At 43.6% G+C, this 22,452-nt stretch overlaps 1 protein-coding gene across 3 annotated transcripts in view; it reads right to left on the reverse strand.

Annotated features, from left to right (window-relative positions):
* MAMDC2 (MAM domain containing 2) overlaps positions 1 to 18,916 on the reverse strand; it is a 133,497-nt gene extending 114,581 nt beyond the window's left edge. The window contains exon 1 of one of the 3 annotated variants that reach the window (XM_040356750.1): positions 18,641 to 18,915. In XM_040356750.1, coding sequence (XP_040212684.1) covers positions 18,641 to 18,680 — 40 coding nt within the window. In that variant the 5' untranslated portion in view covers positions 18,681 to 18,915. Of the gene's footprint in view, positions 1 to 18,640 lie in introns of all 3 variants that reach the window. The other 2 variants (XM_040356741.1, XM_040356758.1) reach the window with 2 other exon arrangements.
* Between the last annotated feature and the right edge of the window lie 3,536 nt (positions 18,917 to 22,452).

The following is a 22,452-nucleotide window of genomic DNA, read 5'->3' on the forward strand; positions in this document are numbered from 1 at the left end:
TGGTCTGTCCCAGATATGCATATTGCAAGCTATTCTGCTCAATTTCAAGCTGCCTTTAGGGTCCTATGACTAATTCTGCTCCAAAAAAAACAAGAAAGGTAGAAAATATTTTTAAAATGATTGTTAGGTATGCTGTGTGAATAAGAACACAAAAGTGGAAATACACTTTGCAGTTCAGTAAGCTTTTGGAAGGTGAAATTAATTATGGGATAATGTGGCATAGCTTGCTAATCACTTTTATTAGTGCCCTATATTATGTTATGCCTTGTACACACGATCAGAATTTCTGATGGAAAAAGTCTGACAGACTTTTTCCATCGGATATTCCGATTGTGTGTAGCCCCATCTGAGTTTTTCCATCGGATATTATGAAGGAATTCCATCAGAGTTTAGATATAGAACATGTTCTATTTTACTCTGATGAAATTCCGTCGGAATTCCGATGTGATTTGGATGGGGAAAAGCCAGATCGTGTGTACGGGGCATTAGTCTTTATAACTGATGGGTTCCAGTCTTCTCTATCTGCTGGAGATGGATCACATATGATATGTAACACTATGTAGATTGCTATTCATACAGAAGCACAAAACCTAAATTTGTTTCTAACCACCCACAGCTGGAGTTCTGGTCGCCTCTTGTCAGCTTACTTCTGGTCACCTCCGAATCATCTTTCCTCTCCTTGCCCGTCATTATTTTTATAATTTACCTCTAAAAGTCAGATAATTTACAGCAACCTAAAGCTTATAATTAGTTGATTCTACACACATTTCCATGGAACCCAAAATAAAACGTAGTCACCCCTACAGTCTACACCACATCACAATCAATGCTGTCACTTTTTAAATATTCAGACATCCACTGGTGCAGCTACTGTCTGAAAACAATAGCTAGCAGGGAAGATTATTTCATCCATGCTAAGGAATCTGTTAGAAATTGCTTGTTCAGTCTGTGGGCTTAACAAGAAAAATCAATGTTTGTATGGCTAGCATTAGTCACTACAGGATGTGCGCAGGGGTCAGTGGGTTAAACCACTGAATGCAGCAGTTGGAGGTATTTGGACACACACACCTCCAGAAGGGTTAGATTCTAAAAATGTTATAGGCACTGGTAAGTTCTCAATACAGTGAAAACTGAAGTCAGGAGAAGAAGTTAGTATTAACAGCCTTTTTTTTGTGGAGGGCACTTTTTTTTATTCTATAAGCAGAGTTGCTTTAAAAAACAAACAAACATTGTAGCAATGCGTTTCCATGTATTTATGATTGAACATACAGCAACACTGCCTGCACATACATAAATAAACATACAGCTGTCAAACTGACGGTAGACTCCTGTAGGCTACCCAGTGCTCTCCTATTGTAATATGTGGGGCTGTCAGTTTGAGATCATGCCCTCTAGCCTCAAAGGCTGTCAATGCTCCTGTGTAATATAAGGGCTCCTCTGCCTTTGCAAGTCTGCGGAGCTTGGCTGTCAGTTCGACAGTTTCCATTGTTCTGTGTTTCAGGAACCTCGATTGCTTTGGTGTTTCAGCCCACTTTGCCCACAGGGCCTCAGCTGCCCCCCAACACTCCCCAAATCCTGTAACTCTGTGGTTTCAGAGAATGGCAGTTATAAATAAAAGCTGTTATTACACAGGCATCTGCATTGACAGTTTTATTTACATTAATGCCTAGAACACCCAGGCGACAATCTCTCTGTATGTAATGAAGCCAGTGGGGCATGACCGCCGATCATGCCAATGGCTGAGAGCGTTGACCGGGGTGTTCTGGCAGGGGGGCCAACCCCCTGTCAGAACACAATAGCAAAGCTGGGGAGATTTCTGTACTAACATTGCATGGTTAGTACAGCTGCTGGGTTGAATGAAAAAAACTACTAGTGTGTATTAGGCTTAAGTAACAATGAAGTATATCCTTTTTACCAAATTTAAAAGGAAACATAGGGAAATCAGGGAGCATGCAGCTGATTAGAAGGAGCATTCCATTGTTTATATCCTGCCAGTAGAGTCCCTGACAGTTAGGAGCAAATGATTAACTTGCCGAGGACCATGCATACCTATACTGGCCTTTATTATAGTGCCACTGTAGGAGTAAAGGTTTCCCAGATGAATTTTTACATTCAACGCTTTAATGTGTTTTAGACAGAATTACCAGGTAAAACAAAGGAAAAAAGCTTAGAAGAAGAAGAATAATAAAGCCACCACATCCAAGGTCTGGTAAAACGCAATATCATACACTTTTGTTTTGTATGCTTTAAGCCAGGGTTTGACAAATTTGCTTGGAATCTAGGAGCCAGCTAAAAAAGTTGGGAGCCAAAAAACGCGCCCCGTCCCGCCAAGCTTGCGCGCAGAAGCGAACGCATACGTGAGTAGCGCCCGCATATGTAAACGGTATTCAAACCACACATGTGAGGTATCGCCGCGATTGGTAGAGCGAGAGCAATAATTCTAGCCCTAGACCTCCTCTGTAACTCAAAACATGCAACGTCACCTATGGAGATTTTAAAGAGTAAAAGTTTGTCGCCATTTCACGAGCGGACGCAATTTTGAAGCGTGACATGTTGGGTATCAATTTACTCGTGGTAACTTTATCTTTCACAATATAAAAAAAATTGGGCTAACTTTACTGCTGTCTTATTTTTTTATTAAAAAAGGTGTATTTTTTCCCCAAAAAGTGCGCTTGTAAGACCGGTGTGCAAATACGGTAGGGTGTTAGAATAAAAAATATATATAATGTTTGGGGGTTCTAATTGACACCACGGCTTTGCAGCCTTCTGCTGGCCTAAGCTTCCCTCGGTGCCAGGTCACAATTTCTTGTCGCAATTGCAACCGGGCGCCCGGACTTTGTCGAGCCCTGCTTTAAGCTTGTGGTTTATTCAGCCCTCTGGAGCACTACCACAATCAATGACACTTGAAGCCATTATGTATCGTAGTTATGTAAGTGTGGACATTTTGTAGTATGTTTGTACAGGGGTGGACAAAATCATGGAAAGTCCTAATTGTGTATCATTATCAAGGGCCTGATAAGGAATAAGGCCAACCTTTACTTTACTTTGAGAACAGCTTAAAGCGTCTGTTACCCCAACACTTCATATTCCTGATATGTGCCTGCTGTACCATGTACCTGTATGAGAAAGTATCATGTTCTCTTTGTATTGCTTCCTTTGTGTGGAATCCCTGGTGTTCCTACCAGTCCCTCTGCTTTCCTATGAAAAAACTGACCATACTAGGCAGGAGAGCTGATCGTGGTCAGGTCTCTATCTCTGCTGAGAACACAGCTTGCTCTCCTACCAATGATCAAACTTGTCCTGACACACCCCCACTGCACAGCCAGTCCCTGGGAAGATCAGTGTGCTGCAGCTTCTCCTCCCCCCAGCTCTTATGCAGCTGATAACAGAGTGAATGTGATCACTTCTAAAAAGGGGAAAAATGTATTTATAATGTTTTTTTTTTTAAATATCTATACACTAATGTTTTGCCTTTCATTTCTATTTTAAATTGAATGGGTTGTTTTACAAGTTGATAGTTTACAGACATATTAAGTCCTCATACAAATACAGTGAGGTAGGTCATAAACTATGTGTAGTGACATTTTGCACTTATTCAATAAGAAAAGCTTCAAATCTCACGAGGGACAAACAATATGGAAAGCTACTTGAGAGCTCCAGAAAGCCACATAAAAAGCCCCATAAAAATTCAGTGTTTATAATTACAGATCGGAAAATCCATGAAAAGTGTTTTACTTCATCCTGTTCATGAAACCAATTTTGAATTTGTTTGGCAAGTGTGTATGGTTACATAATTATTATTATTATAGCCAAACAGAGTCACAGAAATAGTTATTTAGTCATAAAGACCATTTTCCTAGTACTACCATATTACCACCACTTGCTTGGTATTGTAGTTATTATAGTAGTGCACAGTGTTTAACTATAACTGTACACAGTGGAAGGCTCATAAAATGTACGTTTTGTACTGAAAACCTGTGCTTTGCCCATAAAGGGCAAAGCAGCTGGTTTGTTATAAAAAAGGACCTGAACTGTGAGGGCTATGCCCAAAAAGATCAAAGGCCTAGTCACTAGAGTAGCCCCTGGTCCGGTGTGTGCCTGGTCCACAGCATTGCTCTGCTTGGCATCATGGACCAGGCTATTGCATCTCTTCTCCCCCCACCGCATGAGCTGTTGAGCACTGTAGGAAAGAGAAGAGAGAGGAGAAAAAGCACACTGCCAATACAGGGCTGTGTGCAGCCCTTTTAAGCTCTACCACTACCCAGGGAACACAGGGGAAGGGGTTGTAAGCAGCTATGCATTATGGAAGTGACAAGTGCCTGTTGGGAAGAACTGAAACTTGTAGCACATGTAGTTCCTAGACAGGCTAAATTTCACAATGGCATTTGAACTGCATATCCCAGGATTGCTGGGGCTCTGTGGAAAAGAAAAACAAAAGTCTGTTACTGGGCTGGGGGCAGACACGGTATGCCCAATGTTGGGCGACATACTGTGTAGCAGGCTGCTAGAAGAAGGTTCTATCATGGCATCAGAGGCATAAAGAGGAGGAGGAGTAGCACATATTCTGGTACGATCATTGAGGAGAATGCTACTGTTGCTGACTGGTGTCGCTGCCTGTTCATTAGGAAGGATGACGCTGCCACTGATTCGCTGAGTTGCCAATGGAGAAGGGTGGGAGACAAGTCATTACCCCAGGAGTTGGTGAGAGGCCGCTCAAAAAAACTCTACCACACCCTATTAAAGAGGAACACTATGGTTCTTTGGGACACAGTACAGGCACCTATACCCAGGTTTGGAGGAACTTTATCTGATTGTTCCAATGACAATTTGGTCCCCAATGTACTAGCCAGCAGCCAAAGGGTATGACAAAAATGAGGACCCGAAGACAATGCTAGCATTGCCCTTAGACAGGACCTTCCCAAGTATAGGGTTTAGGTGTTATTCTCTGGCTTGTTTCCTTATTACCAACTGTTTTGCAGTTTTGTTTGAGGGTTTTTTTTCTGGTTTCATATCTTTGCTTATTGTAGTATTGTATACTGCAATAAATATCCCCTTTTTAGCCAGGGATTTTGGAGAGCACCTTCGGGGGTAAGCGCCGTATTAGTATTGCATATGAACTTCCTGCAGCTGATCTTTTCCCTGTTGCTGACTTATCATATTCTGCACTGTGTCTCTGTGTAATGGAGGCTTAGTTGGGGAACATAGCTATGCTTCCTCATTTCACAGCTGCCCCCTGACGACTGGTGAAGACACAGCAAAAGACTGGATGAAGCCGAAGAAGTCAGATCCTTACATTACTCCAGCGAGGAGAACAGCAGGATGACGTCACCAAATCTCACTCTAAATCTCCTTAGAATAGAAATCTGGCAGCAGTGCCTTAGATCTCACACTGTAGACATACAACTTTGAGGCTGTAGCCACAAAAGTGCTAAGACACTCTCATATACCTGGATTTTTCAGGGTATTGATTAGGCACAATTTTTATTTTAATAACAAACATGTTATACTGACCTCCTCTGTGCAAGGGTTTTGCACAGAGTGGCCCCCGATCGTCCTTTTCTGGGGTCCTCCTGTGGTGCTCCTGGCTTCTCCTCTTGAGTGCCCCCACAAAGAGCTGCATTCCATGGGGGCACGCGTGAAGGCACGCTCCTGAGTCCTTCTGCTGCGTCCATTGACACAGACAGCATGACTCGGCCCTGCCCCCGGGTCACTAAATTTGATTGACAGCAGCGAGAGCCAATGAATCAATCTGAGGACCCGAGACAGCGGCTGGAGCTTCTGTGCTCATCCCTGTTGCTGGAACAATCGGGTTCAGGTAAGAAAAAGGGAGGGCATAGAAAGCATTAGGGTGAAAAGCTCTTTAACATTTATATATATTCCCTAAAGAATAACAACCTTCACTTTTTGAGTTTAGCTTTCACTTTAATACCCCAGTTCCACTTTTCTTTTCTTTCATTTTCCCTGACTCTCTGTTTAGCAAACAGTAGTAGGGAAAATAAGTAGGTGCTTCAGCTATGTTTTGAAGTCTCCAAAGAAATGGTATTGCAGCTCATGTTGCAATTCAGAAATCTTCTTGCACAAAGGTAACTAAAGAGTTTACATATGCAAATATCCTTAAAGCTTGGAGTAACAGCCGTATTTCAGAAAATTAATTGTCTAGAAGTAAATTGATGCAGCCTTGGCATATATTGGTGGCTGGGTCGTGATCTGATGTTGAATTTCAGTAAATGGTGCACAGGACCTGGTCCAAAAAATTGACTACTGGGAAAATAAACAAATATGAATTTCGCTACTTATCCAATTAGCTTCTTCAGCTTTTTCAGATCTGAACTCAAGAAGTGGCATGAATAATCAGCAAAATGTCCTCACCATTACAGAACAAGTCCAGTACTAGTTATACCATGAACTAGATAAATAAGAACCATTACACACTGATTCATCATGTTGTATTCTAAAAAACAAATTCACCGTTATTAAAAAAATAATATATGCACACGTTTTTGCAGAAAAAAATATGCATCTATTTATTTTTCCATTGAGGCCTTCAAAGCATTGCACCCGCGATCAGTAAATCGTGGGTGCAATGTTGGGCTCCTGCACGCTCTTCCTCCAGCTCTCTGCCTGCACCACTATATGGGCTTTCAGTTGGAGAGCTGGAGGGAGTGTCAATGGACTATAAGTTTGGTTATTACTGCACTTATGTTCAATTGAGAACTTCAAGTATTTCTGCCACTTTTGTGCCAGACAGGACTTGTAGTTCACTCCTTCACAAGTCTCTGTGAATGAATGATGCAGCTGTGCTGTTCTCCTCTAAAATAAGCATCTTTATGTCTATCTTGTATCTCTGTGTTGCTGTTGGAGGATTACACTAACTTCCTGTCTGATGGAATATAAGGAAAACAAGTGTGGGTAACTATCCTAAAGTGTAAAAATCTCTTTATGGTAAAAATTTCGAAATTATATATATTTATTTCCACATTGTATTCCAATTATTTCTAGCCTATTCCTTTGAACAATCTTCATGTTTGTAAACTTACTTTGTGATGATCCCCACACATATACTATACTGCGAATTTCATGACATGTATTCACTATGCCCTGTGAGTCTGTTTTGTGAACTACAGAGGTAATGAGAGGAGGAGTTTCAGGAGGTGGAGTCAGTACAGGAATCACTGCTTACAGGCAGCAAGGTTCCATGGGATATTAGTCCCTAGAAATGTAATGTAAACAGCAGAGGAGATGCTGTTAAGCATGCAGGGAATCCATGAAGTTGTAGAAAGAGGTGGCCAGCAGACAGGCAAATCCATAACATTTGTGCTCTTTCTATGTTGTGTTCTGTCTATACTAATTTGCAAATGAGGGACATTACTAATTTCTATGAATGTATGTTATATGCATTTGTTTCGGGTTTAAATCTTTCAAATGATATCATCTTCATTTGTCAAGCACGGAATATGTATCATTTTGAAGTACATGTTTGATTGTAATTTTTTAATTTTAACACTTCTGGTAAGGGGGCTTTTAGCACCGCCCCTTCTTATATCTTGTTTCTTGGAACCCACAACATTAAAGAAAATCTTTTTAAGTAAGCTTATATTAGATTGTCAAATATAACCATCTAATGAAAGCGCTGTGACCGTAGATCTCCTCTAACTGAGCCCCTGACATGACTTCTAACCCTTCCTCACTCTATCCAAATGTTTCTTCCGGCTTTACACTTTAAAGTGGAACTTCACCCAAAAGGGAAAGCTCTGCTTTTTTGCCTCCACGTTCCTTCCTCTTCAAAAAAAATTTTTTTGGGGGGGGTACCTGGGTTTGACAGCCACATGCTTCCACTTCCGCCTGGATCGCCTAGGCCAGTGATGGCGAACCTTAGCACCCCAGATGTTTTGATACTACATTTCCCATGATGCTCATGCACTCTTCAGTGTAGTTGAGCATCGAGGGAAATGCAGTTCCAAAACATCTGGAGTGCCAAGATTGGTCATCACTGGCCTAGGCGATCAGAGCGAAAGTTTGCCACCGACTTCCCAGCCTTCCAGGACATGCACAGTGGGAAGCTGCATGGAGTCACAGCCGACTTCACACACTACACATGCCAGTGTCAGGAAACCGGTGAAGAACCGGCCCTGGCGAGGAGGATGGCTCTGGATCCTTGGACAGGTAAGTGTCCTTTTATTAAAAGTCAGCAGCTACAGTTGTAGTTTTGTAGCTCATGACTTTTATTTTTTTTTCTTTCTAGGATGAAAAACGATTTAAGAAAAATTACTAATAAAAACTTCCTTTTCACTATGATAACGCTAAAAACACACTTTAAACACAACTAGACCCACTTGAAGCAGAAGTCTGCAGTTGTAAACAAAGCTGTGTGGGATCACTGTACAGGCTAAAGAACTAGAAGAAGTCAAAAGAATTATGACAAGTCCTACAAGAAGGCTTGAAGAATTTACCATAAGGCTGTTGGAAAAAAAAATGTACAGCAGTGTATCAAAGCAAAAGAGATTTGTGTTTTGAGGGAAGACATCTGAAATACTCATCTGTTTGAAAAGCACATGGTATTACTGGTTATGTGTATACAGTATAATCTAAGGTTAAATAGTGTTGTTTAAGCAAATATAATTTTCATTGGCGACCAAATACTTTTACACAGTACTGTAGTACAGAGCATGCCAATGTAACCATCTCTGAAACCAAATTCAAATGTAACAAGTGTTAGTAGGCTTAAAGCGGGGGTTCACCCTGTTAAAAAAAAAAAAAAGTTTTTTTTTATTAGACCATTAAATTCGGCATCGTAGCGCGAGCTACGGTATGCCGGTCTTACATTTTTTATGTCCGTACTCACTGTGCTATCGATGATTGAAGAATCCGGGGAATGGGCGTTCCTATGGTGAGAGAAGGTGATTGACGGCCGGCCCTGGCACGTCACGCTTCTCCGGAAATAGCCGAAATAGGCTTGGCTATTCACGGCGCCTGCGCATAGCCTGTGCGCAGGCGTCGTGAATAGCCGAGACCTACTCCGGCTGTCTTCGGGGAGCGTGACGTGCCAGAGCCGGCCGTCAATCATCCTCCCTCTCCATAGGCACGCCCATTCCCCGCGGGAGTCGGATTCTTCAATCATCGATACCACAGTGAGTACGGGGATTAAAAATTTAAGACCGGCATACCGTAGCTCGCGCTACGATGCCGAATTTAATGGTCTAATGATGGAAAGGAGGGTGAACTACCGCTTTAAGTGTAAAAAAATAGCCATTTGTTGAAGTTAAAATCCATTCCAGACAAAAAGATACATTTACAGCTGAACTACATACTGTACATGGGAGCTGAGTTACAGTACCAGGACAAATAAAGTTTTCAGCCTGACTTGTGATTCAGATGTCCCTGCAATTCTGTACAGCAGTGAACTAGCTTTTCTCTACTGCAGTTAAGAAGGTAAACATTGCCCCTGAATACCCATGCTTGCTGAATGGATAGTATAGAAACATGAGTACAACAATACAGGCGTTATTCTGCTCTCTCCTGTCAGCTGTCAGTGTTAGACTTATGCACTAAAGATTTTGGCTTCATTTGTACTAGTACATTTAGGTCCTGCAGCAGATTCCTGCAGAAAATAAAATGTAGCAGATTCCTGCAGAAAATAACATGTAGCAGATTCCTGCAGCTGGAATCACAGATGTGTGTGAACAGCTATGGATGCTCAGCCTGTATTAAGCAATGGCAGGCTGGCAGGAGCTGCAGCTGTTCTTCTGTGTTTGCATGTACAGTGGGGATTGAAAGTTTGGGCACCCCAGGTAAAAATGTGTATTAAAGCGGAGCTCCACCCTAAAATGGAACTCACGCTGGAGCTCAGCCCACCTGCACTCTGATTTCCAACGGTTCATCTTTGACATGCTTTCTGGGGTCTTCTTTTAGTTAAGAGACCGCCGGACATCCGGTAAGAGGCTATATTTGCTCTTGGTGGTGGATCACTGCTTTGGGATAGTCACTTTTAAAACCTTGGACTTGTTTGTGGATCAATAGGTTCATCTCCTCTTTTCACTATACGGCCTTGCCGTCCCCCTAAGGACTTTATTTCTTCTATTTCCTTACCTTCACTTATGGACATTGATTTGTTACATGTTGTTTGGTATCATATTTTGTATTAATTTATTTAGCGCATCTTGTTTTTCTTCCTGTGTTTAGGATCATTATCCATTTGTAGAAGCCATCCTCTCTTTAACTTCAGCTTTTTCACAGATGGCATCAAGTTACCATCCAAAATTTGCTGAAATTTTATTGAATCCATTTTTCCTTCTACTCGTGAAATGTTCCCTGTGCCACTGGCTGCAATACAACCCCAAAGCATGATTGATCCACCCCCATGCTTAACAGTTGGACAGAGGTTATTTTCATTAAATTTTGTGCCCTTTCTTCTCCAAATGTACCTTTGCTCATTCCGGCCAAAAAGTTCTATTTTAACCTCATCGGTCCACAGAACTTGTTTCCAAAATGCATCAGGCTTGTCTATATGTTCATTTGCAAAGTTCAAACACTGATTTTTGTGGTGAGGACATAGAAGAGGTTTTCTTCTGATGACTCTTCCTTGAAGACCATATTTGTACAAGCATCTCTTTATAGTGGAATAGTGTACCACAACTCCAGTGTCTGCCAGATCTTTCTGGAGGGATCGTGCAGTCAAACGTGGGCTTTGAATTGCTTTTCTCACAATCCTGCGAGCTGTTCTGTCTGATATTTTTCTTGGTCTTCCAGATCTTGCTTTAACTTCCACTGTTCCTGATGACTGCCATTTCCTAATTACATTCCGAACAGAGGATATTGACATCTGAAAACGCTTTGCTATCTTCTTATAGCCTTCTCCAGTTTTGTGAGCGTCAACTATTTTCAGTTTCAGTTTTCTAGACAACTGCTTAGAAGAACCCATGGTGCTGATTGTTGGGGCAAGGTCAGATGAGTCTGGGCATTTAAAACCTTTGAGATTGACATCACCTGGTCTTCCCAGACGATGATTGAGAACAATCCATGACACTGGCAGGTCTCAGCTTTGCAAAGGGGGCAGTGCATGCTAAAAATTCTGCAGGGTGCCCAAACTTTTGCAGACGCCATTTTTTTGTTTTCTGTAATTTTGAAAGTGTAAATGATGGAAATAAAATCTAACTTTTTTTGACATATTATAAAAATGTCTAATTTGTAATTTGATGCCTTTTGGAGATTTTTCCATCTTTCCTTGGCTTCGTTATGCACATTAATACACATTTTTACCTGGGGTGCCCAAACTTTCGATCCCCACTGTGTGCAGTGGTTACCTGCAGCTGGGGGCAGATGACTGGATCTGGACACAAAGGGCCAGATCCACAAAGAAATTATGCCGGCGTATCTATTGATACGCCGCGTAATTTCTAAGATCCCCCGTCGTATCTTTGTTTTGTATCTACAAAACAAGATACGACTGAATGAGGGCTCGATCCGACTGGCGTACGTCTTAGTACGCCGTCGGATCTTAGGTGCATATTTACGCTGGCCGCTAGGTGGCGATTCCGTCGATTTCCACGTCGAGTATTCAAATTAGCTAGATACGGCGATCCACAAACGTACGTCCGGCCGGCACATTTTTTTTACGTCGTTTCCGTAAGGCTTTTTTCGGCGTAACGTTACTCCTGCTATATGAGGCGTAGCCAATGTTAAGTATGGATGTCGGGCCAGCGTCTAATTTTCCGTCATGTACGTCAATTGCGTAAAACGTTCGCGAACAAGGCTTTGCGTAGAATGACGTTCACGTCGAAAGCATTAGCTTGTTGCGAACAAAACGTTTTTTTTATTTTCAGATACTTTTTTATTTTTATTTATTGTTGTGGGTTGCGCTAATTTTTCACTTTTTCACTATCATCACTTCCTACCCAGTTCAGATGAATGGACTATGATTTGCATATTGTTGCTTTTATCACATTGTCACAGTTTATATAATAACTATTTAGGTTCATATTATTCACTGTACAGCATCTAGGGTTGATTTTAGCGCATCATTACATCACATCACATTACTGTGTGGAGTTAAGGACAGAAGAACAGGAAGTGAGGATTTCTCAGAAGAAATAAGGACATTTAAAAGCAAAATCGAAGGATGAGGTAAGCGAAGGAGGACTGCACTAAGGTAAAGGAAGCTATTTAGGGATTTTTTTTTTTACCTTTACAACCCCTTTAACCAGTTCCCTACCGAGTCATAGTAATATGATGTCGGCAGGAACTGTCCGTCTTTCAGACTGGATGTCAAATGACGTCCTTTGCATTGTGGCCGCTAGGGGGCGCGTGCGCCCGCGGCAATGCTCGCGACCCAGTGCGCGTGCCCGGCTGCCGCGATGACCGCCGGGCACCCGCGATTGCCGGCAATCACGGCAGGAGTGTGGATCTGTGTGTGTAAACACACAGATCCACCTCCTGTCAGAGGTGAGGAGACCGATGTGTGTTCCCAGTACAGAGGAACACAGATCGGTCTCCTCTCCTTGTGAGTCCCCCTCCCCCTACAGTTAGAACACACTTTAGGTACATATTAACCCTTTCAGCGCCCCCTAGTGTTAACTCCTTCCCTGCCAGTCACATTTACACAGTAATCAGTGCAGTTTTATAGCACTAATCGCTGTATAAATGTGAATGGTCCCAAAAACATGTCAAAAGTGTCCGATGTGTCGGCCTCAATGTCACGGTCACAAAAAAAAAAAAAAAAAAGCAGATCGCCGCCATTACTAGTAAAAAAAATTAAAAAAATAAAAATGCCATAAATCTATCTCCTATTTTGTAGACGCTACAACTTTTGCGCAAACCAATGAATATACGCTTATTGCGATTTTTTTCTTTACCAAAAATATGTAGAAGAATACGTACCGGTCTAAACTGAGGAAAATCTATTCTATTTTTTTTAAATTGATATTTATTAAATCAAAAAGTAAAAAATATTGTGTTTTTTATAGAATAGGGTGATTTCCATTGCCGTGCAGTGCAGGACAGCAGCAGGTGCATAAGAAAACGCACTAGTGTGAACGGGGGAGGGGGGGTAAAAAAGAAAATGAATGAAGCCACCACCGCTAAATAATTTGTAAACTGCAACAGATTACGTTTTGTTGTTGGGTTTATTGCCGCTAACTCATTCCCACCGGTTGTATGCATATAAGCGGCTTCTGGTTGGGTGGGCTTTAGCATAGAGCTGCCGCATATATGCATCCATAGGAAACGATTTATTGTGCTGGAAATGCGCTCACTGCAGACTTCCAGCATACTAACTAAAATATTACAGGGAGCTCCCGATGCATACTTGCAATCAGAGCCTCTGATCATGTGACCGCTGTGACAGTCAGTCTCAGTGGTCACATGATCAGAATGCCTACCTCTGCTTTCTGGCATTTAGATTCTCATAAAGAGTAAAAGGTAGATTCAGTAAGAGTTAGGCTGGCTTATCAGTAGATAAGCTGACCTAACTCAGAATCTACGCCGACTTATGTTTAAGCGTATGCTCAAACAGAGATACGCTTAAACATATCTAAGATAGGACGGCTTGCGCCGTCCTATCTTAGGTTGCAATATTGAGGCTGGCCGCTAGGTGGCGCTTCCATTGAGGTCGGTGTAGAATATGTAAATGAGTAGATACGCCGATTCACGAATGTACGCCCGACCGACGCAGTACTTTTGCGCCGTTTACATAAGAGATAGGCCGCGTAAAGTTAGAGCTGGGCCCTAGTTGGAATAGTAATGTCAAGTATGGCCGCCGTTCCCGCGTCAAAATTCGATTTTTTTACGTTGTTTGCGTAAGTCAGTGAATCAGGATTTACGTTGTTTACGTCCACGTCGAAATCAATAGGCCCGTGCTGCGTACTTAGCCGCAATGCACACTGGGAAATGTAGGTGCCCGGCGCATGCGCAGTTCGCAAGAAGCGTAAAAAACTTAAGGTCAAGCCCCATTAACATACAACACGCCCCCCTCAAACACATTTGAATTAGGCGCCCTTACGCCCGCCGATTTAGGCTACGCCGCCGTAACTTAGCAGGTAAGTACATTGTTAATCATGTACTTGCCTCGCTAACTTACGGCGGCGTAGCTTAAATTCCTTAAGCTACGCCGCCGCAAAGTTGCGGCAATGTTACTGAATCTAGCTATAAGTGTGTTACTCGCCAGATCGCCAGGTACAAATAAAAGGAAAAAATAAGCCTGAAAAAAGAAAACAAATGAAGCTATATAGAGTGTATTAAATGTATTTGTTTTTGGGTTACACTTTAATAAATTACATAAAATTACAGCTTCAAGGCCTCATTCACACATCCTAAACTGCCATGCTGTAGCAAGTATGCCTGCAGATACCTGCAGCCAGGATCCCAGGTAAGCAGCAGCTGCTTAGTCTGTATAACTCAATGACAAGCTGAAATAGAGGAGACTGGATGGTCCGATCGGGTCCGCCTGAAAAACCCAATTGGTCTGCCTGTGTGAAAGGGCCCTTATTTGGAAAATCTTTTTTTATCTTGTGAGTTCTGCCTGTCTGCTGGTCATCTCTTTCCACAACTTCCTGGATTCCCTGCATGCTTTGCAGCTTCTCCTCTGCTATTTACTTTCAATTGCTAAGAACTACACATCCCATGGTACCTTTCTGCAAACAGTGATTCCTGTACTGACTCTGCTTCCTGAAACTCCTCCTCCCAGCACCTCCGTAGTTCAGAAGAGAGGCTCTGTGAAATGTGTGAGACAGCAGTGCCTACTCACACTGCATAGTGAATACATGTCATAGAATTCAAGGATATATGGGGATCTTCACAAGGAGTTTACATTTTGACCATAGATACACTTTAAATGAAATAAATGAAGCCTTGTCTGCCTGAATTCCCAGTAATGAGAAGGGTAGAAATCAGCAGGTAGAGAAAAGAAAACTCATGGACGTTTGCTGTGACAACATAAAAGGATGCTGAGTACCAGTGGCGGCCCGTCCATTAGGGGCGCCCGGGCGCAACCGCCTCTATCCACACCACCCCCTTTATTAATAATGGATAGATTCATGCATAGCATGAATCTTTCCACGGCCCCTGTGGCCACCCCCTATTCATGCATCTGGCCCCTTTCAGGACGACGGGCGCCTGAATTACAGCGGCGGTGGGGTGTTTTTTCGAAGCACCTGATTAGAGCCATAGGCTCTAATAGGCTTAAAAATAGGGTGGGCTCAGATCGCAGAGCATTGCACCATGAGCTCACCCAGATGTTACAACAGCAATTAAATATTTACAGTCGTAACACCGATCCTCAATCTGGCCAATCAGAAGCAGGTCTGAGACCCATTTTCCGATTGGTCAAAAAGAGAAGACTCCCGATTGGTCGCTGAGGAGGAGGGAGGAAACGGAAGTCGCTCATGCCTGTGGAGAGCAGAGGAAGGGAAAGTGGTAGCCGCCACCGAGCAAGGGAAGCCCCTTGTGAAGCGCTGCATAGATAGGGTAAGTTCACCAGGCCCCCCCGCCGTCTGACCAACGGGGGGGTTGTGGTACTGTTTGCCGCCCACCAAAAACAATTACCACTCCGTCTGCCACTGCTGAGTGCCATGTGTACCCTTGATCATGAAAATGAAAAATAAGTGCAGTCCTGTATTACAGCCTTTGGCAGGACAATCCAGCCATATTCTTTCATCGGGAGGTGTCACTGTACCACTTCTGAGTCTATGGTCTTTTTTGGACACTGCATCTCAGTAAACTTAATCAGCTGCACCACTTGGGACTTTAAGACTAGGTTTAGATGTGCACATTAATTGATGCTCCAATGAAAAGTAATCTGCTTTTGGAATGCTTTTCAAAGGCGTTTGACAGGTGGTAAGGAGGCAACATGATGCCTCCTCACTGCCTGTTTTAACCCTGTAAATGCTACACCAACGTTCCGCAACTGCGTGCATCTGCGGTGCATCCCCTTTTGTATCGCAGATGAATGCGACAGGAGGGAAAATTTCTGCCGCAGATGTGATTGAATGCATTTAGACCATGGCATATAAACACCCCATCCTTTGCCTTAGCATCTTAAAGGCAGCAGCTACTAATACTGTACACTTATTAGCACAGGGATCCAGGGCTGTTTTCACCTGGGCTGGTTCTTTGCTGGTCTTCAGGTCTCTGGCACTGCCACCATGACTGCTTGAAGCTGGCTTTGCCTTCCTACGGCTTAACAGCCGGGTCCCCACTGTGCATGCACGAGCTGCGCTTTCTGAATGGTGCCGTAACCTCCTGGGACCTGTGACATATCCCAGGAGGTTTTGGGGAGAAGGGGGGCAGGAATCCGCTCAGATCTTCTAGGGGGAGGTGGGAGCATGTAGTACCTGTCAAAACTAGGTATGTGCTCCAAGAGAAAATGTTTACAATGAGGGGGGGGGGAGTAGAAAGAGGATAAGTGGAATTTCCCTTGAGAGATGAAGTTCTGCTTTAAGGGGGTGGTTGGGGGACACTAAAAAACATGGCTCATCCCTTCCCCCAACCACAAATCTAAATGAGGTCTAAAGGTGTCATGCCATCAACCAAAAAATATTATATTGTTAAAACAAGATATTTGTTTATATACAATATCATAAAGGTGTACAATATGTATTGTATGTAAATAAAAGCCTTTAAAAGGACAAAATTTACAGTAAGTAGGATGTGTTCTTTGTGCTGATTCCTGATCTTTAAGTTGTCCCTGCCCCCCCCCCCCCCCCAAAACCCTAGCAGTAGTAATATTCTGCTGGGTGGGGGCTAGTACAACTAAAGGGCTGTCACAGGCTTTCATCAAGAGTGCCCGACTATGCCCGTCCTTTATGCCTAGCTGCTCCAAGCTGTTACTACAGCTTCTATGAATGGAAAATGATCTATGAATGGAGGACAACTGAATGATTGATAGCCCCGCCCCCTCTTTTAATAAACCATGCTCCATTCATAGATGCTGTAGTGTGGCTTATATGAATGGAGCAGCTAGGCAGAAGTGGTGGGCATAGTGGGGCTCTCGAAGGGTCAGTTCACACCACAGAAACACAGTCTGGGTGCGTTTCTCAATGTGCGTTTTTTACGCGTTTCCAGTGCATTTTTGACTCATTTCCTGTGCGTTCCAGCATTCTCACGCAGAAAAAAAAACATACTGGACTGCATGTGGTGTGAACTGGCCCTTAATGACAGCCTGTGACAGCCCCTTAGTTGTAGTAACCCTCAACGCACCATTGGGGGCAGGATGGGGGCAGATATTCACTAACAGAACAGGAATCAGTGCAAGGGACAAAATCTGGCAAAGATAACCCCCCTGTGGTGTTGGAAAGGCAGTACCGCCACCATAGGTGTGTACAGCCTATTGCATTATGGTGTGCGCCCCAAAGCTCAAACACACATGCCTTTCTCTGCAGCCTCAGCTGCACTGATCAGTGAATGAATGGGAAGTGCTCTGTGCTGAGTGGCTTCTTGTTCATTCACAAACTGAAGCCTAGTACTACGCTTCAGTTATGAATAAAAATAGTAAGTGAGTGTGTTCATTTAGAAAAGGAAGGGGACAGGAAATTACATATGTACTAGCCCTTTCCCCCACTCTCTATTCTGAAACATCCCCCTCAGCAGCCAGGGGGAAAGGAGAGGAGGAAAGCCAGCAATGTGGGGCGGGGTGCAACATGGGGTAAGCCCAGGCAATAGGGGGAATCTGCACCACACACAGTGATTATGAACGCCTGGCATACCCCCTGTGCATAGCTCCCAACTGTCCCTGATTTAGAGGGACTGTCCCTGATTTGGAGCAATGTCCCTCATTCCTTCTCATTTGTTCCTCATTTTGATCTGATCTATATAGTTGTATATAAAATGCACTTTTTATCTATCAAAAAGTGTTTTCCAGCGCTAAACCTTTCATCTGATTTGTAAATTGCTGCATTTGTAAATTCCAAAAGCCGATATGGACTATTCTCCTTTAAGGGGGCATGACAAGGTGTGTGTCCTATGCCAACATACATTTGCTGATAGGTGTCCCTCAAAAGTTGGGAGGTATGCCCTGTGCATGCCTATGACCGCCAATGAGCGTGACCAATTTGAGCAAACAGGTCATGCCACAAATGTGTACACTGCACATTTTTGTGGCGTGGTGATGTTCCATTTTTACTGGATTAAAACAGATGCAATCCAAAGACAGTGCAATCTTACCGTACGTATAACCAGAGACCAGTGGTGCAGTTCACACAATACTTCATGATCAGCAAAAAAATAATAATTCAAAACAATGTCATGTTAAAAAATAAAACCTCAGACTCGGAGCAAAAGTTTCTATTCTGCAAAGTGTGAGCATGTCCTGTAAAGAGGCTGACTGTGCAGCTAAATGTGGGTGCATCCTCCACAGGACGGTGTGCATGGTGCTGAGCAGACTACTAAAGGATAAAAGGAGAACAGCCTGCAGCAGCCTCATCTGTCCCCTCCAAGACACACTCGGCTCCCATCCCACTCTGCAATGCTGGCATCCACAAATCCCAGCACTTTCCATACTGATTGCATTACCTCTGGGCTGGAACACTGTAAATCCTCAACTTTTAGTCCTACCGGCTGCTTTCACCTGACTCACCATTTCACTGAAGAAAGCTGCAAACACAAAAAAAGTTTCCCTCACTGCCTACTGAGAGACAGTTAGTGTGGTACTTACCTGCCAGAGAGAGCAGGAGAGCAGGGAAGAAAGGCAGCATTGTCAGCAAAGATGGCTGGGTACCAGTCAGGGCACCTCCAGTCAGGGCTGCACTGGGAGCCTGTTGGCTGTGCTGGTGGATAGGCTGTGGATGAAGTGCAGCTGTCCCCCCTTGTGGAGGAAGGAAGGTGGGGAGTGAGGAGAAGGCTGAAGAAACAGACAAAGATCACTCAGGGGAGGGGGGAAACCATGACTCTGCTCCTCCTGACACTTCCCAGACATACAGGGAGCAGTCATATCATATAAACTGCTTCAGTCCCTGTCAGTGATATCACATATTCCAACCTCGCCTCACACAACATACTTCTCAATGTGTGTCTGCTTTGTGCACACAGATGTGTTATCTATAGTCTGTGTAGACACCACACACACACACACACAGGGATTTATTATAACATCTCCTCACAAAACTACAGCTATTGTGTTTACAATTTAGTCTGACACAACAATGATTATTATTATATAGGATTTATAAAGCATCAATAGTTTTACAATATAAAGGGAGACAATACAATTCAATACAAGGGGGTTAGGACTTAGGAGGACCCTGCTCCTGGGAGCTTACAATCTAATAGGGAGGGGCTGGTGAAAATGAACTCTCTCCTCAAACATCCACTGCCACTGACAGAACCATTCCACAATGCAATTAGGGGGAGCTGAAATCGATAGGTTATACTCTGGGACATGTCTCAAAGCGAAGTTCCACCCAAAAATAGAACTTCCACTTTAAGTGACGGTGACCCCTCTGCCATGCCACATTTGGCATGTCATTTTTTTTGGGGGTGAAGCGGGAACCCAGTTTTTCCCAGAAGATTGCCCAGCCATTCACATTGTGCAGCGTGGCTCGCTCATGCAAAGTGTGCGCCTGACAGTTAGAATGTCGGCACCGCAGAGAGGAGGGGGAGAGGAGCAGGACTTTGTACGCCCGCATCGCTGGACCGTGGGACGGGTGAGTGCCCAATTATTAACAGTCAGCGGCTACACTTTTTGTAGCTGCTGACTTTTAAATGGGTGGAACTCCACTTTAAGGTGGGTACACACTATAAAAAAAAACATTTTTTTTCTCGCTGTTTCACAGCAAGTGAAAAGCGAGGATGAAAATAATTCTTGTAACAATTCTCGTACGACAACGGTTTTTATTTTGTCTTTACTGTTTCTGATTATGCACAGTCTTTCATATCTGATTTTTCCTTTACCAAAATCATCCAAAAATAGTTACCACTTTACCTCCGGAAGGTTTACGCCACCCCCTTGCTGACCAGGCCATTTTTTGCGATACGGCACTACGTTACTTCAACTCACTGCAGACTCACCCAAATAAAATGTATGTCCTTTTTTACCCACAAATAGAGCTTTCTTTTTGTTGTATTTGATCACCTCTGCTTTTTTTTTTTTTTTTTGCGCTAGAAACAAAGAACAACCAACAATTTTGAAAAAAAAAATTAAGTTTTTTACTTTCTGCTCTAAAACACATCCAATAAAAAAATGTAAATAAATCAAATTTCTTCATCATTTTAAGCCAATATGTATTCACTACATTGTTTCGGTAAAGAAAGAAAAAAACAATGGCCCGGATTCAGTAAGATTTGCGCATAAATTACGGAGGCACAGGGCAACGATTTTGCCCTGCGCCCCCGCAAATTTGCGCCGCTGCAGTAGCTCCGTAAATTGCGAGGGCGCGCCGGCAAAATTGCCCGGCGTAGGCGAGCGCAATTTAAATGATCCCGCAGGGGGCGGGAATCATTTAAATTAGGCGCGTTCCCGCGCCGATCGTAAAGCAAATGCGCCGTCGGGAAACTTTCCCGACGTGCATTGCGGCAAATGACGTCGCAAGGACGTCATTTGCTTCAAAGTGAACGTGAATGGCGTCCAGCGCCATTCACGAATCACTTACGCAAACGACGTGAAATTCAAATTTCACGACGCGGGAACGGCGGGTATACTTTAGCATTGGCTGCCCCTACTATTAGAAGGGGCAGCCTTACGCTAAAGACGCCGTACGGAAACTCCGTAACTTGCGTACGCAGGGCCCGCGCAACATTGTGAATCGGTGTTAGTATGCAATTTGCATACTATACACTGAGCACAATGGGAGCGCCCCCTAGCGGTCATCGCAAGAATGCAGCCTAAAATCTGCGTGGCATAAGAGCCTTATGCCACGCAGATTTTAGGCTGCAGTCGGCGTTACAATGTTCCTGAATCAGGAGCATTCGTAACGCCGGAGCAAGTCAGCAATTGCGCTGCGTAACTATGGTTACGCAGGCGCAATTGCTCTCTGAATCCGGGCCAATAAGCATATTGTAAAGTTCGGGGAACCAGCTAGATCGCAGGACACAGGCTTTTAAATCAAAACTAATGCCGCATACACACCATCACTTTATGTAAAAAAAGAAGTTTTTGAAACTTAAATTTTCAAAGACGAAGTTGCCTACACACCATTGTTTTTTCACAATGCTCTAGCAAAGCGAAGTTACGTTCACCACGTTTTTCCATTGAAGCTCGCTTCATAACTAGCTTCTGGGCATGCGCGGGTGTAAAAACGTCGTTTTAAACGTCGTTTTTTGCTACACACGGTCAATTTCTGTGAAGTAAAAAACGACTTTTTGAAAAACGACACATAAAATTGAAGCATGCTTCAATTTTTTTTGGTCATTTTTCACAAGACATAAAACAAAGTTTTCCCCCACACACGGTCATTTAAAGTGACGTTTTTAAAAAACTTCTTTTTTTTTCATCACATAAAGTGATGGTGTGTACGTGGCATAAGGTTTATTAAACTTAAATGGCTTCACAGCAGCAAAAAACAAAATAAATAATCAGTCTCACCGACTTGTAGAGCTCAGAACTGCTATCACAGTTAAACCGTCCTTGCAGGTAAGTTCCCCCAGCCAGCAGGCTTCCAGGCAGGACACTGCCAAGTGCTTTCACAGCTTTTCACAGCTTTTCACAGCTTTCACAGCTCTTTCCCTGTCCACCATCACCATGCAAAGTCTCCACTATACTCCTCCACTCTCACCTACAACTTCCTGTCTTGCTTTAAGCCACATCCTTGGACAGGTGCGTTAACGCTTTCTGTTCCCTTAAAGGGACCACAGTCCAAACAGAGGGGAAATATAACGTCCTTCCAGGACCCAGCCACGGCGCCCTGTTCATATCCACCCCCTGTGCACCAACGCCAAGGAGGTGGAGGCAACAGTGGAGCTCAAACAATGGACTCGGGAGAGGGCATCTGCATTTTGATGCAGTCTCCCGGGCCTATGCTCCACTACAAACCTAAATTCCTGGAGCGCCAGGAACATCCACGTTGCCTCATCCATGTTAAAGGGGCATGATCAGAAATCAACCTAAACTTCCTCCCCAAGAGGTAAAATCTGAGGGACTCCAAAGCCCACTTAATGGCCAGACACTCTCTTTCAATTATAGCGTAGTTTTTCTCCGCTGGTGTCAACATCCTACTGAGAAAGACTACTGGGTGCTCCTCACCATGAACAACCTGTGACAACACAGCTCCTAATCCTACATCGGAAGCATCAGTTTAGACAATGAACTCTTTTGAAAAATTGGGTGCTATCAGGACAGGGTGTTGGCACAGTGCTGACTTGAGCTCCAAAAAAGCCTTTTCAGCATCTGCATTCCACTCCACCATGACCGATTTCCGACCCTTAGTCAGATCGGTCAATGGAGCCGCCAACGTGGCAAAGTTGGGTACGAATCTCCTGTAATATCCCACCATGCCCAGGAATGCACGTACCTACTTTTTTGTGAGGGGGCGG

Source organism: Rana temporaria, chromosome 1 (assembly GCF_905171775.1).
Source record: "Rana temporaria chromosome 1, aRanTem1.1, whole genome shotgun sequence".
NCBI lineage: Eukaryota > Metazoa > Chordata > Amphibia > Anura > Ranidae > Rana > Rana temporaria.